Source organism: Cricetulus griseus, chromosome 5 (assembly GCF_003668045.3).
Source record: "Cricetulus griseus strain 17A/GY chromosome 5, alternate assembly CriGri-PICRH-1.0, whole genome shotgun sequence".
Classification (NCBI taxonomy): Eukaryota; Metazoa; Chordata; class Mammalia; order Rodentia; family Cricetidae; genus Cricetulus; species Cricetulus griseus.
In genome coordinates this window covers 26,173,757-26,189,321 of record NC_048598.1, presented here as the reverse complement: position 1 = coordinate 26,189,321, position 15,565 = coordinate 26,173,757, and the positions used below count along the sequence as shown (strand labels likewise).

Here is a 15,565-nt window from a genome sequence, read left to right as displayed (position 1 = left end):
AAAAGCTGAGCTAACAGGTCACATCTATAACCCTAACCCTGAGCTGGCAGAGACAAGCCAATCCCTGGAGCTCAGTGGGCACGCATTCTAGTGAGTCAGTGAACTCCAGGTTCAGTAAAAGACCCTTTCCAAAAAATATGGTGGAGAGTATGAAGGAAGCTACTGTGTCAACCGCTTTCACTTACATAGATGAGCTTCCTCCCACGCACATCTGCACAGACACACATGCACACGGCATATTCAGTACCAGCTATCTCCAGCCTGAAGGACCCTAGTATGGAACAACCCGCATGCCAACTTGCCATGTGCAGGGTGCAATGAAAGTGAAAGAACTCTGGTAAATGAATCTAGGAGAAAGAGGCTGGCAGTCCTCTGAGATGCCCAACCACAAAGATTGTGGGGTGAGCAGAGCCTGTGCCTCTTGTCAAAGAACGTTGTAATTATGAAGTCTGTTGGTGGCAGGGCCCCAACCCTTAACTTATCCACAGCCCTGGAGACTGCAGCTGACAGTGCTGATTCTTTAGAGTGGGTTCCAAATTACTGTCTATCAGGGGAGGCAGAACAGTGCAGGTTTGACTTGGATGGGCTAATTATCAAGAGGATGCTGGCAACCCTGGCAGTGAGGTCACTAGGCACTTTCTTTGAACTCTCTTCTTCTTGGAACCAACAACAGACTTGATGGAGCTGTTGGGAAAACAGTCCCAGACTAGAGGAACTTGATTCAGATTAAGGACAACATATTCCACCCAGTTTACAATTCTAAATTCATCCTGTCTGTGTTGCAGCCATTGCTGCCTCCTCCCACCAAACTGACTATAAAAAGACCATCTCCAGATTGGAATGTCAGGAATGCAGATGTCACTGCACTTGACGAGCGCATTGTAACAGTGTTGTCATGGATCCCTGTAAGGGGACAATGACAGAGATCAAGGAGAAGCTGGGGCAAGAAATCTTCCAGTATCATGGCTTAGAGGAAAAGTTAATAACTAGGACCAAAAGTAAAAGATGGACTTCAGTGTATGTGATGTCTCTGGGCTTGGCTACCTGAATCCAAGTGGTGTTCAAAAACTGACTGGTCTCAACATAGTGGAATCTCAGAGTTGAAAGGGATCTTAGAGATGGTCCATGTCAACCTGTGCAGTGCTCAGATGAAGCAGCAGAGGGCTTGGTAGTAATGGATTTAGAAGAACTTAGATGGTTCCCAATCTTGTGACTTACACATAAAAAAAAAAAAAAAAAACTCTTGAGCTAAGCCAAGATTGGCCTCCTAGCTGTGACATGTTGAGACTATGGTGGTTGAATGCTGAGACCTTGAGGTAATTGTTGACTCTGCCCCCTTCACGGAGGAGGAAATGATCCAGGGAGAGAAAGTAACCAGTGCCAAGACTAGAATGCAGATTACCTAGTGCCAGATTGGCAATACAACTATGTGCCGAATGACTAGGGAATATAGTTCATTTTAGAGGTTGGTTCTGTTCTGAAGAGCAGAGAAAGCCCCAGAGCAGGTCATGGAATGGTCAGTCTAGAAAATCTTATTATAAAGTAGGTATCTTGGTTTCACAGATTCCGTAAAAATTGGGGGTTTGAGGTCCAGGTTCATAAATCTTTTAGCCACTGTGATTCTCCTTTGTGTTACCCTTGTAAGTGGTAGTTACTCCTGGATGTTTACATTCTTGGAATGTCTAGAGCAGGAGTCTGCAAACAGTATGTCCTGGGCACAGTCATTTCAATTTCTCTTTTTTAAAAGTTTTATTGGAATGCAGCCAGGCTAATTCACTTATGCATCTTCTATAACTTCTTGTTGAATAGTGGAACTGAATGGTTATAACCAGTATGGCTCACAAAGCCTAAAATTCCCTGCTTGGTCCTTTACAGAAAATGTGTGCCCCTGTCCTAAACTGGCATTATTAGATGCCTATCAAAGGGCACACTGATGTTTGTGCTCACCTTGGCAGAAATTTTAGTGTAGCATATAACCTGGGCAGCTTGTTACTAGGGGTGGGTTGTGACAGCACTTACAATCTGGGGAAATGAAAGTGTCAAGTATTACCTGAAATTTACAGAAAGTTCTGAGCCAACAACACTGTTTTGCAGTGGTTTGATCAAGTGTGTTTTAAAGCTTTTTTTTTTTTTTTTTTTTTTTTTTTTTTTTTTGTATGCTCATGAGGGAATTGGAGTTCATGGAATTGTTTGGGAATGTTCTAGATTTTCATCAGCAGTCTATGAGCTGTTTACTTTTAAAATAGGTATAATGGCTGGAGAGATGCTCAAGAGGGTTAGACTGCTTGCTGTGCAGGCATGAGGACCTCAGTTTGGATCCAGATATCTATGTCAAAAGCTGGACATGGTTGCAGTTTCCAGGAATTCCAGCTCTTTAAGGGGGCAGAGGCAAGGGGATCATTGGGGCTTGGTGGACACCAGCCTAGCTCCAGATTTGGTGTGAGAATAAGGTGAAAATAAAAGGTCCTCTGGCTTCCATATGCACACACATAGGCAAGCACCACACACACACACACACACACACACACACACACACACACACACACACAGACATAGTCTGTTTCTTTGAGAGGTAGACAAGTTTAAATTTTATCATAATTCAAAACCAAATGATCCCATGAGTAAATTGCTATTCCTGTGTGTTCTTGGTAAAACAAGACCAGGAGGTCCTGCTATTGTACAAGATTCCTCTGCTCCTCCCAGTACCTCTGGGGATGCAGGGAAAGCAGAGGGAACCTGAGATACACATTGCTGCATTCCCAGATCTAATCTTGGCTTACCTTTCACTCGGCAGCAAGAACTTTAAACTAGTAAATGTTGTTTTTAATAATATTTTTGAAGTCTAAGTGAAAAGATTTAGAGAACAATTGGATCCAGTTACTTTGCAAATAGGTTCACTAGATTTGTTTTTTAGATAAAGTGAAATTCAATATATTTCTAAGTTTTATAAATAATCAAATTTACTGGGTTTTTTTTCCAGCCTAGGTCAAAAAATTCTGGTCCTAGTCCATAAATGCTTCTGCACCAAGCTGCTTAGGAAACAAGAAAGCTGTGAGTGACTAGGTACCTTTCTTACATTTTTAGGCTGGGGCAAGAGTTCAAGCTACAGCCCAGTGGTCTTAATGGGGAAGTCCATCCTCCTTATCTCCAAACTTCTAGCCTGGAAGGGAGGGGAACAGACCTTAGAAGTAGATCTGGTACTACTTGGGCAGGATACTATAGGTTCCTACATGATCATGGTCTAAAAGGTAAGCATACTGAAACCATACGTACTCCTGACCTTGACTTTGTACTCTTTGGGAAATGGAATGGCAGAAGGAGAGAAGGGGCTTCTTCTAAAGTATGGCGGTGATACTAAAGCCCCTTTCTTGGGACTGGGTCAGCTGTAGGGAAGATGCTATGATAGATGGCTTTTTCTCCCTCTTTGTCTCTTTTGGCCCAACATGGCTGGGATAGTTAAAGTTCATCACAGAAATTATACGGGGCAGAGAAAAACATTTGAACAAGGATGATGTAGTAGGAGTCCAGCTGCAGACAGCCTGAGTTCTGGGAAGCCTGCCTTAGGTGGAACAAAGACAATTGTCCTCCTGTTCCAAGAGCAGCATGTAGGAAGCCTCCCTCTCTGTAAGCAAGTTGGGGTTGAGCTGGGGCCAATTCCTGCTGAGCTAGGAACACAAATACCACCCCCGCAGATCTGCAGCACACACTGGTCAGGACCAAGCCCCCAGGCAGGAGTTACTGGAGTATGCAATCTCAGCCCTTAACAGCATCCCCTTCCTAACATGTAGAAAACTCTGTGATGCCTGCTTCTGTCCCTGCAGATAACAACACCATCTCAGAACTCAGCTCCCTGCATGACGATGACAACAATTTCCGTCAGTCTTACCACCAGATGAGGAACAAGCAGTTCCCAATGTCTGGGGACTTGGAGAGCAATCCTGACTATTGGTCAGGTGTCATGGGAGGCAACAGTGGGACCAACCGGGGGCCAGCCCTGGAGTATAACAAAGAGGACCGAGAGAGCTTCAGGCACAGGTGATGGCCGGCTGTGGGCAGGGGCCACCAAGTGTCTATTCTAGGTTATTCTTCACATCTCTTTCTATGGGATACGGAATATCTCTTTTTTACATATATTACACTCTTGTGATGTGTGTGAGAAGTAATCATTTAACACTCTTTAAACTGTGTGTCTTAGCCCCCTTTATAAATTCAGATATTGCTTTCTTCATATGTCTTATCCTATAACCTTGAAAGATTCCCACTCATTGTTTCCATGGTCATGCATGTATTAACATCCTTGTAATTAATCTGTATACTTAAAGATTTGTTTTGTTTTGTTTTTCAAGACAGGGTTTCTCTGTGTAGCTTTGGAGCCTGTCCTGGCACTCGCGCTGGAGACCAGGCTGGCCTCGAACTCACAGAGATCTGCCTGCCTCTGCCTCCCGAGTGCTGGGATTAAAGGCGTGCGCCACCAACGCCCGGCTAGTCTGTATACTTCTAAAAGGCAGCTTCTGTTAATGTCCCTATTTTAAGGCAAGGCAACAGAAAGTTCCAGGCACTAAGGAATTTACCCAGGGTGATAAGCCCAATCAACGTTTAACAATTTGTGTGATGCCTCCCTCCCCGACTGACACCTGCACCCATCATTTGCCCTTGAAGGATAGCAGGCTCCCACCCCACCCCCCACCTTTCTTTTATCCACTGCAGAGGTCTCTGATCTCCTGACTTAATAGGTAACTTGGTCTTTGGCTTTGAGGGAGGAACAGTCCTCTCCATGTCATCAGATATTCCAGTCTCCTGGATCCAGAGCTGTGTGTTGCTATTTGCTGTGGGTGGGTGAAGTGTGTGACTGTCAACCAAGGGTCTCATCGTGATCTGTTTTAGCAGTACATAGATCACAAGCTATTTTCTGATACAAAACCCCATTCTGATCTTTCACGCAAACTCCTGAAAGAGCTAGGGTTGCACTTGCTGGACCTGTGGTGTGAAAGGTGCCCAAGTCACTCATCCTTCTGGGTGGAGGGCAGAGGCTGGGCCTCTGGAACTCTTGGGGTGTCCTGCAAGGTTTCCCTGCAGACGCAGTAACCAGTGACCATCTGCCTGCAGCCAGCCGCGCTCCAAATCCGAGATGCTGTCACGGAAGAACTTTGCTACCGGCGTGCCTGCGGTGTCGATGGACGAGCTGGCGGCCTTCGCAGACTCCTACGGCCAGCGATCCCGACGCGCCAATGCCAACAGCCACGAGGCTCGGTCGGGGAGTCGCTTCGAGCGCTCGGAGTCGCGGGCCCAAGGCACTTTCTACCAGGACGGCTCGCTGGACGAGTACTACGGGCGCGGGCGCAGTCGCGAGCCGCCGCCGGGAGACGGGGAACGCGGCTGGGCTTACAGTCCCGCGCGTCGCCGGCCACCCGAGGATGCTCCGCTACCGCGCCTGGTGAGCCGGACCCCGGGCACCGCGCCCAAGTACGACCACTCGTACCTGAGCAGCGTGCTGGAGCGCCAGGGGCGAGCCGAGAGCACCAGCCGCGGTGGCAGCCTGGAGACACCGTCCAAGCTGGGGCCTCAGCTTGGCCCGCGCAGCGCCTCCTACTACGCCTGGTCGCCGCCGGCCACTTACAAGCCCGGGGCCAGCGAGGGCGAAGACGACGAGGACGACGCGGCAGACGATGATGCGCTGCCACCCTACAGCGAGCTGGAGCTGAGCCGGGGGCCGTCCTACCGCGGCCGCGACCTGCCCTTCCACAGCAACTCGGAAAAGAGAAGGAAAAAGGAGCCCGCCAAGAAAACCGTGAGGATGCACCCCGAATCCTTCGGAGCTGGGTGGGGGTTGTGGGGGTACAGGGAGGGAGATACCCAGAAGAGGCAGCAAGTCATCAACTTCACTCTATCCAGGGTCAGGTGGAGGAAGTAAGGGTGGGACCCTCAAGAGACAACAGCAGCAACAAAACTTATTGTTTTTTAAAGTAGATAATGAGTAGGTTATTGTAGGAAAGACCTTCAAAATCATCCCCGCTGGCTTTTACCTGGGTTTTTGTGGTCTCATGCAAAATATTCTATGAATGCTTATGCGGGCATTCTTCTCTCGCAAAGCGCACACCTTAGCAGCTTCCTCCTGACTTTTGATTGAGTATTTGGGTACCCTAAGTGCCTCGCATGTCAGAAGGAAGCCCTTTCCTCCACTCGGTTCTCTGTAAATGGACTTACATAGATAGACCTTACAGCATCTTCTGTGAACGCAAGAGTAGCCTGCACTTCCTTCAGCCCCTGAAAGTGAGCTGTGGAGTTCAGAAACATTGGGGAACAGTCACGTGTCCACAGCGGGGCACCAAAGTACTTCTGATCCCCACCCAGTCCCACCCCCTACCTCCCATCTCCCCACCTCCCCTACCTCCCACCCCCGACACACATAGACACACAGACACACAAATCCATACACACACACACACACACACACACACACACACAGTGCTTTGGATATCACTCTCCATGTCCAAGAATTTCTGTTCATCCGGTAACCTGCCTGCTGGGCTGCCTTGCCTGCCCACCTACCTTCCGTCCTTCCTTTTCAGTGGAGCTCAAACCCAGGGCCTTGCCCGCTCTAAACAAGCACTCTACCACTGAGCTGCATCTTCAGCTCGGGGTCTTTTTTGAGTATGCAATATGGAGAGAAGGAAAATGCACAAGTAAAAGGTGTTTGGCATTATTATTAACCGCCAAGCAACTAAGTGTCTTTTGTTGTTCTTGATCTAGAGAGATGCCATAACCAAGGAACCATGAGCAAGGAAGAAACTTCCTAGGTGACTTCAGGTTAATGGTACACCACCCACACTTAGTATTGCAGAGTTCTAACTGTCATTATTCTTCAGACAATGGAAAGTTATTTATTGGTCATGAGACCAAGTTCCATCTGAGGTTATTGGCTTTAGCTTTTTCTGGGCTTTGGAATAATCAATCTCACACATCTAACAAAATCCTGAGTCAAGGTGCGCCTGGATTTGAGCAGGTTCCCAACTCTCCCAGTTAGCGATCCATTGTGTCTGTTGCTCTATGGGTGTTTTAATGTGGGGCTCTTTCTGCTTTTCCTAGAATGACTTTCCCACCAGGATGTCCCTTGTGGTCTGATTGTTTCAAGACACATCTCTGGATCACTAGAAATCAGATGCAGACTTTGGGACGAGACACAGATCTGAGAGCCAGCAAGCCTAGGACCTTCTCTGGCCAGCAACCAACTTGGAAGATTTGCTGATTTCTGCTTTGGCAAGGGATAGGAGGCACCCTTTAAGGAGGCTGATTCCAAATCCTAGTGCCCATCTAGCTCGAGAAACGAGAAACTCACCAAGTAAACAATGATGTTTGAGAACATACCACATAATAACTCACAGGGTTTATCCTCCCCCCCCCCCCCGCCATTTCCTTAGCAGAATCAAGACTCTGTCCAATTTTGAAACAGGTAGCTTTGGACCCCTGACCTCTAGAAATTACCTAAGCTTGCAGTCTGTTTTTCTACAAGTGCTGTTCTGTGCTTAGAGGCAGAAGAATTTATTACCACCATTAGAAGACCTTCTGCTCACAAAAGAGATAACTTCAAGGTAAAATGCACCTTTTATCCCCATCACTTCCAGCCATTGGTCAATGAGTCTTGTTATGTTAAAATCAGAAGGCCTTTGGTGAGCTTAGTGGTAGTGACCTCCTGGGCAATCACTGAAATGACTTCAATTTGCTGCTCTGACTCAAAATTCTTAAGTGGCTGGGACAAACAGAGACTAGCATTTTGAAACGCTAAGTGGTCTCTCTTTTTCCATTCGGAAGACATAGGCTGCTTTTCATCTTTCTGTTGTACACAGTAACATCCAAGCCTTGAACTCCTAAGGTCTCTCTCTCTCTCTCTCTCTCTCTCTCTCTCTCTCTCTCTCTCTCTCCCCTTTTCCTCTCTTCTTCTGAACTTTTTGGGGGCAGGTGCATCTGGGGTGTTCCACTCCACTGTGCAGTGTGAGTAGCTTGTCATCAGGTGCCTTTGACAGTTGTTTAAAACACACACATGAAAAAGGAGAAGAGGAGACAACAGTGTTGCAAGATGAAAAATGGGAAAGAATTTGAGAAGAAAATAATATATAGTCCCATTATATCTTGAGTGTGGGTTGTTTTCCCCACAAACACTCAGGTTTTTTTTTTTTTATTGGATTTGTACCTCATTTAAGGATTATTTCTGCCATCCTGGTTACGCCACTGCAGGGCACCAGGGATGTGGTGTCCCCTTCTCTTGGCCTCACTGGTCTGACACCGTGGAGGCTTTGGAGACAAGAAAGACACTGATTTTTTTGGCAAGAAGCACTTTCTCTTCCTACCCTTGCAAAAATAATTGGTTTTGCCTAAATCCCAAATTGAGAAGGTTCTGGACTTTGCCATGTGTGTATACTGCCAAAGTGGCCGAAAGTTCTTCCCTTTTCAAGTTCCTGTGCATGGACTTTGTCCTTTCTTGCTGCTCACAGACTCTATCAAATGTACCCGTATCTATCCTACATGGCAAGAGAAGAGCCTGGTCACTACTGTCACTGTATGTGATGGTTTTACCAACTCAGCAGACACAGAAGAGCATCTAGCCACAACCAACAAAAGAACTGCCTAGCTGAGCCGAGCCCAAACTGGGGGTTCCCACTTGAGAGAAGTTTGGTACTCCTGTGTGTCTATTTATCACCAAGGATAAACCTCTCCCTCTCTCTCCCTCTCCCCACCTCATCAGAATGTTTGACCCTGAATCAGTTACTCACCCAACCTTAGGTGTCAAGCAGCCTTCACTTTCTTTGACAGACTTTGCAGTCTGTATTATTGTAGCAAGACACAATTGGGTGAAATGACTGAACGAAGATGATGCTTGTCATTCTATAATCCAGCGGTAATCTATTCTCTACTTACTGATCTATGTATAGCCTCTGAAGAAGGTTGGTCAGAATTTCCACCTGATGGGAATTCCAGAGTCTGTTCTGCTAGCATTCATTGTTCTTCATGACATTTCCAAAAAATGTCCCATGTGTGTGATGTAAGAAGCTGCCGGGCAAAGGTTGGAGGGATAAGCTAATATCATTGCCTGGAGAAGAACTGTCCTGCTAAAGGATGTCACAGTTGCTTTGGCCTGCCCTTAGATGGAACAGGAAGATACTTTAGCCCAGTGCTGGCACTTCCAAGGACTGGAAGACAAAGCCATAACTCTGGTGCTGAGTTTTAGAATTGCTAGTGTCCCTGGCCTCAGAAAGCTTAGGTCTGGTCTGTCTGTTTGGGCTCTAAATCAATATGACAACAAAACATCATTTCTTAATCACCAGCTTTTGATTTCAACTTGCTCAGGCACTCTTGAAGAATATTGGATAGCTGTGGTAGCTATTGTTATACTGAGCACTGTGTCAGGCTTCTTACCACCAAAGAGCCCCATAGCACAGGCTACAGAGACCAAATATATTGCTTTGTAAAGCCAGGGGCATGTATGAGCTTGGTGAAGACTGAGGGGAGCAATAGGAAAATACTGTTAAAATTGGAAACATAAAGTTCCAAAGGCAACAAGACTATAGGCCGACAATTTTAAAAAAATCAATGTAAAGATGATAGCAGGCTTTTGAAATGAATGGGGAGGGGGCACAGATTGCTCTTCGTGGGTCTGCATGAATCATTTGGGCTTCCAGGCCTTCTGTAGAGAGAGAAAGCAGTTGTTTCTGGGTATGTGGATAGGAGATAATGCTGAATGGAGAAGCGAAGCTGGCTGTCCTCTGTGCCCTTGACTTTTCTTTATACATCCCTTTGTTTTTTTCTCCAAATAGTGTGTCCTGCATAGGAAGTGCCTATACATACTAGTTCCTTTTCTGTCTTTCTAGGGCATCAAACAAGTCTGGTATAAGATGTGATCTCCATCCACTCAAGTCCCAATTTAATAAGGAAGCTAAGACATGCCCAAGAAAGGATAAGGATATTTTATGCATATGATAGGAAATAGTGCTATGGAAAAATTATAATAAACCCAGAGATTTAAATTTTTTTAACACTTAAATGGGAATATTTTGATATTTAAGTGTTGTGTTTGTCTATCCATCCCGTTTTTTTAAGGACACGCTCAGTGATCTGCAAAGTCAGGCTGGAAAAAATCTGAGCTGAGAAGAGGTGGAAAAGAATGGAGAGGGATGAGTGACAAGGGGCCTGGAGGGCTGGTGCTGGGGCTCCTGTCTTTGCCTGTGAGTCACAGCTGAGTCAGGGACAGGCCAGAGGAGGGAGTGTGGAAGCAGGTGGTGGGAGGTATCCTGCTGTGCTCAGAGTTCTTCCCTAGGCTGTGTATAGACTCATTAGGAGACTGATGCAAGCAAGCCCAGGGGAAGCTCAGCATCCGGTCCTCTGGGCCCTCCTATCTATCCACAGCTTGGGGTCCAGTTTCTCATCTCACTTCTTAGGAACCCCCACTTTGCACTTGGTGTGGGGCTGGGCATACCAGGGTGAGCAGGGGCTGGCACTAAATATAGAAATCTGGTTAGATCTTAAGCAGCTTTCAGGAGGAATGCAGTAACCAATGCTGCTTTAGTTCATCCACCTTCCCACCCCTTTTTAAATAGACGGATAAACCATCACTCCGGTAAATGAAGTCACAAACCTGTCCGACCTTTTAGAGTCCCAGTCTTTAGGCTTTTCCTGTTGGATCTGTGTTTCTCAAAATTGTCTGGCCATAAGAATTACTTGAGTTAGCAGACAACTTGAGTTTGGTTCCCAGCACCTTCATGATGGCTCACAACTGTCTGTAACCCCAAATCAATTCCAGGGGACCCAATGATCTCTTGGAGCATCTGGGAGCACTTTAATCACATGGTGCACTTACATGTAGGCAAAATACTTACAACATAAAAATAAATACATTCTTAAAAATTAAGAGAGGGGGCTGAGGAGATGGCTCTGTGGTTAAGAGTACTGGCTATTCTTCCAGAGGACCCACGTTTCATTTCCCAGCACCTGGTGCCTCCCAGCTCCAGTTCTAGGGGTTCTGATACCCTCTTCTGGTCTCTGAAGGTACTGCACACATGTGGTGCACAGACACATGCAGTCAAAACACACACTTGGAAAAGAAGTAAAGCATTTGAAAATCCTTGCTAAAATAATTATTTGCCTGGAGAGTTGGGAATGTGACTTGGTTGGTAGTACTTGCTTAGTATGCACAAAGCCCTGATTCAATACCAACACCCTACACATGCCTGTAATCCCAAAATTTGGGAAGTAGAGGCAGAAGGTTAGAAGTTCAAGGTCATCCTTGGTTATGTAGTGAGTTCAAGGCTAGCCTGGGCTACATGATACTCTGTCTTAAAGAACCAAACAATAATAAGTGAAAAACACAAGGATGACTTGACTGCCACTGTCAAAAAATGTTGAGCTGTGCCTTGGAGAATGGAGGGGTGGATTTGGAGTAAAGATTTATACTCTGAATATGTACACTTCATAGATAACTTTGGGTAGTGTTACCCTGAATTGTACCTCTGGTGCACCTCTAACTGATGGCTGCAAGTATTGTTTGGGCTGTGGATTATTTTATTCAAATATCAAGGTGAAGTCTCTCTGACTCCCTTGGGACTGACACTGATGAGGCACCCAGCAGCCTGGCCATAACACTGGAGACTCACAGTCCAGCTGAAAGGAAACATTCTAAGGGAGAGAGTTGGAAGTCCTCCCCAGGAGTCTGCTTGATATGTTCCAACTCCCAGAATAGTGATCTGTTGTGACAGGCTCAGATCAGACAACAGGAATTACAGGCAATTTTCTTATTCCCTTGGTGCCATCCTGAATAAAACTTAGATCATGAATAGAAAGAAAGGAACCATCAGGGAAAATGGCAAATGTAAATCATTTTTAAAGGATATAAACTAACAGCCTCTCTAATAATGTAATTTTCATGTTACGATCAAAGGTGGGGTGGAGAAAAATAATAAAACACACAACATTACCCCTTCCAAAATCAGGTTTAATTGCTGCCAGAATCTTATGAGAGTTTGGAAGTGATGCGAAGAAGGTGGAAGCTCTAAGGTCCTAGAAGCAAAATAGTGCCTGATTTTCCCTGCCAGGACCCTACCTTCTGGTCACGTAGGATGATGATGGAAGCAAAGGCCCCAGTGGCATCAAAGCTGAGTAGGGAGAAGTTGAGTTGCTTCAAGCAGCTTCGGTTAGCATTTCGGGGTGATACGGTCAGTTTTTAATGCCATGTGCATTACTTCTGTGATACACGGCTGTTTACACGCCACTTCCACAAGCATTCAGCTGTGCTTCCCAGCAAGCCCTGTGATAGAGGCAGGGCAGGTGTTCTCCCATCGTTCAGAATGCGGAGCTCAGGCTGGATATGCCAAGTGACTCGCCTATTGCCTGAAGGCTTTTAGAGTCTTTAGATGGCCTTCTGACTGTCTAGGGTTCTTTCCAACCCGTGCAGCACTCACAGGCCAAGACTCCGGCTTATTCCCGTCACAACCAGATATGTAGTGAGGAGAGTCCTGGACTCAGTGGTGAGGAGAAGCCACGAAGACAGGAATTTGCCGCTTCATCTGTCGGCATGCTGTTCCTAGAAGTCTGCCCTGAGAGGGGGGTGTCTTTGCTGGGAGAGTTTGATGCTGAGCACCATGCTGTGATGGGGGAAGGTTTGAAGAATGTGTCGAAACTTTCTGGATTCTTCTCAAAGATGAATTCCTAAGCCAAGCTACAAGTTCATCCAGGCTCAGAATTCCAGGATTGTGGGCAGGAGCCATCATCTTCACTATATTTTTAGATTTTTTTAAAAGGTGGAATTGAGGATCCAGATCTAGAGGGAGACAAGGAAGGTAAGGAGAAAGTTGTAGCAGTTGAGCTAGAAAGTCTTGTTAGAATTTTTGATGGGGCTGACTGGACAGGGGGAAATGTGGTCCTATCCCTTTTATCTAGAAGGCTAAGAAAGATGCCCATAGCTTCTCTCCTGCCACATATATTAACAAAGGTGTTAGGCACTACTCCGTGAGACATTTCCTTGTGGAAATGAAGAATGTGACATTAAGACAGTGAGATGAAGAGAAGACGCCTACTTCATGAGAGTCACCTCCCCAGTTGTTTCTGTGCCTCGTCTGTGACATGAAAAGTGAAGTGTTTGTGTCACTGTTGCCCATGATTTTTTCCTGTGTCAGACATACGAAGTGTATTCAGTTGTAATGTTTTAAAGTAAATAAAGCATTTTCATCAACTTTTGTTATACTTAACATAATTATGGTTTGTTGTGATCTCACAGTAAATGTTCTCTCCAGGATAAAGAAGCGTACAAGGCACAATGTGTGGAAATGGAATTTTGAAGTCAAGTGCTTAGTGCTGGTAACCTAATAATAACACAGTACACACTCTCCAGAGAATGGGCTAAGTACTATGCTGTAGAGGCAGACACAGCCAGCCACTGTGGGTCCTAATAGATTTCAGTGAGCTACGGGCCAGGTAAATTCTGTTGGCACTCACAGCTGTAGTATTCAGGGCACAAGGTAGGCTTGGTGGTTGGACAATGATGATATCTAACTCATTTTCAAGAGAGCATTTGCCTGGTAGAACTTATATTTGGGGAAGGGGGGAGGGAAGCCGTTCGTGGGAGGACATTTTTCGTTTCTAATGAGATTTGAGAAATTCCACAGCACCATAATTAAGGGAAGGCAATTAAAACCTTTTGTGAGCATAAACAGGGGTAAGTACCTTAGGGAGCTATTAATCCCTTTGATGGCCAAGCTCTGTCAAGGGATTCCAGAAAACCCATCCTTGCTTAAAACATTTGGGCTAAACTCTCTTTTAGTAATTCTGTTAAAATATTTCCACGTAGATTTAATTTAAAATTAGATTCTAAAGCAGTTAAGCTCTTACACCTCTTCCGGACTTCCTTGCTCTTTGGTTAATGTTTTAACTCCATCTTGATTTTTCCAGCCCATATATATATTTCCAGCCCATATATATATATTTTAATTTCTCAAGTATGTTTAGAACCACCCCTCCCCCTTCCCCCTATACATCTTCTCTGGCTGCATTGCAGATTTACTTGTGAACTGGTGTTCTTTTTGAAGGAAGTTTTCTTTGGTGCTGGTCCCCTGATAGGATATGCTGTTAGTCTTTGTTGATCTCTAAGTGTTTTGTTATTGTCCCTGAAAGAGAATCTCACTCCTAAGTTACTTCCCATCACTAAACTGAAGCCATTATTTCTTTTCCTCCTGACTCCCATGGTGGCTTCTGAGAGATCAGTCACCAGCTCAGTTGTTCTTTGTCAGCAACCTACCTTGATCTTCCGGCTATTTTTTTTAAACTTCCTTTTTATTTATTCTTTGTGTCTTCCGCATCATGTCTCCCAATCCCACCCATCTCCCTCCCCCCCCCAAATAAAGCAAAGTAAAATTTAAGAGATAAAAGGCAGGTAAGTGGAAGAAAGGGAAAATCTCATCATGAAGCTGCAGTGTGACATAGTGAGTCCCGCAGTAAACCCCTTAGTCCATACATCCTTACATGCGGGTGCTCATCACAGTGAGTCACTGGTCTGGTTTGAGGTCCCTAGTCTCTGTTACATCATCAACTCTGGGCCCTCACTGGGACTCTTCCTGGACATCCTGCTTCTGGCCACTTTTAAACTTTCCCTTTGTCTATAGCGTTCTTGGGTTTTAATGAATGCATCACTGTGGGTTTCTTCTCGTTTATTCAGACTGGGACTTGAGATTCTCAAGTCTGTGGGTTGGCTTTTCGTCAGGTATAGAAAACTTTAAGCTATTAGCACTTCAAATATTTCATCTTCAAACTCTTCTTTTGACAAACCCAATTAAATGTTAACATCTTTTTGTTCTACTCTCTGTATTTCTTAATATAGTTCTTGCGTTTTCTCTTTCTTTGTCTTCTGCTCTCTATTCTGGGTAATTTACTTCATGTTTATATTACAACTCATTCATTTTCTCATCAGCTGCTTCCAGTCCAAATTTATTAGGTTTATCAGTTCTGGGTATTCAACCTAGCTCTTTTTACAAATCTATGTGGTCATTTTGATAGTGTCACCTCTTATTCTTATGTACAGTTCCCTTTTATTTCTCTGCAACTATCCATCTAAATTTTACAGCCCATGTTTCAATACCTACAATGTTTGTAGTTTTGATTTTGACTGTTGCTCATGATTTCCTGTGTTTTTTTCTTTTTATTTGTGAACTTGTGTGGTGGAATATCATGATATGTCAGTATCAGTCAAGAAAGACTTTTCCTACTTTTTCATGTACCCTGCTGCCTCAAATCTATATATACACAGCAACCAGAAAGCCTAAGACTAGGGGGCAACTGAGTAAAGACATGCTAGACTGAAAAATAAAATATACATATTCCTGCTAAGCTAATAAGGGAACTTGACTTTATACGTAGTTCAGAATTGGATCTTTGTAAGAGAATGGCTTCTTAAATAGGCACATGCCTTTAATCCCAGCACTTGGGTGGCAGAAGCAGGTGGATCTCTGTGAGTTCTAAGCCAGCCTGATCTACAAATTGAGTTCCAGGACAGCCAGAACTGTTACACAGAGAAACCTTATCTCAGAAA

At 45.0% G+C, this 15,565-nt stretch overlaps 1 protein-coding gene across 4 annotated transcripts in view; it reads left to right on the top strand.

Moving 5' to 3' along the window:
* Ildr2 (immunoglobulin like domain containing receptor 2) overlaps positions 1 to 13,232 on the top strand; it is a 65,453-nt gene extending 52,221 nt beyond the window's left edge. For all 4 annotated transcript variants that reach the window (XM_027417114.2, XM_035445967.1, XM_027417113.2 and 1 more), the window contains 3 exons: positions 3,822 to 4,035; positions 5,107 to 5,788; positions 7,087 to 13,232. In XM_027417114.2, the coding sequence (XP_027272915.1) occupies positions 3,822 to 4,035; positions 5,107 to 5,788; positions 7,087 to 7,122 (932 nt within the window). In that variant the 3' untranslated portion in view covers positions 7,123 to 13,232. The remainder of the gene's footprint in view (positions 1 to 3,821; positions 4,036 to 5,106; positions 5,789 to 7,086) is intronic.
* The last annotated feature ends 2,333 nt before the right edge of the window (positions 13,233 to 15,565 follow it).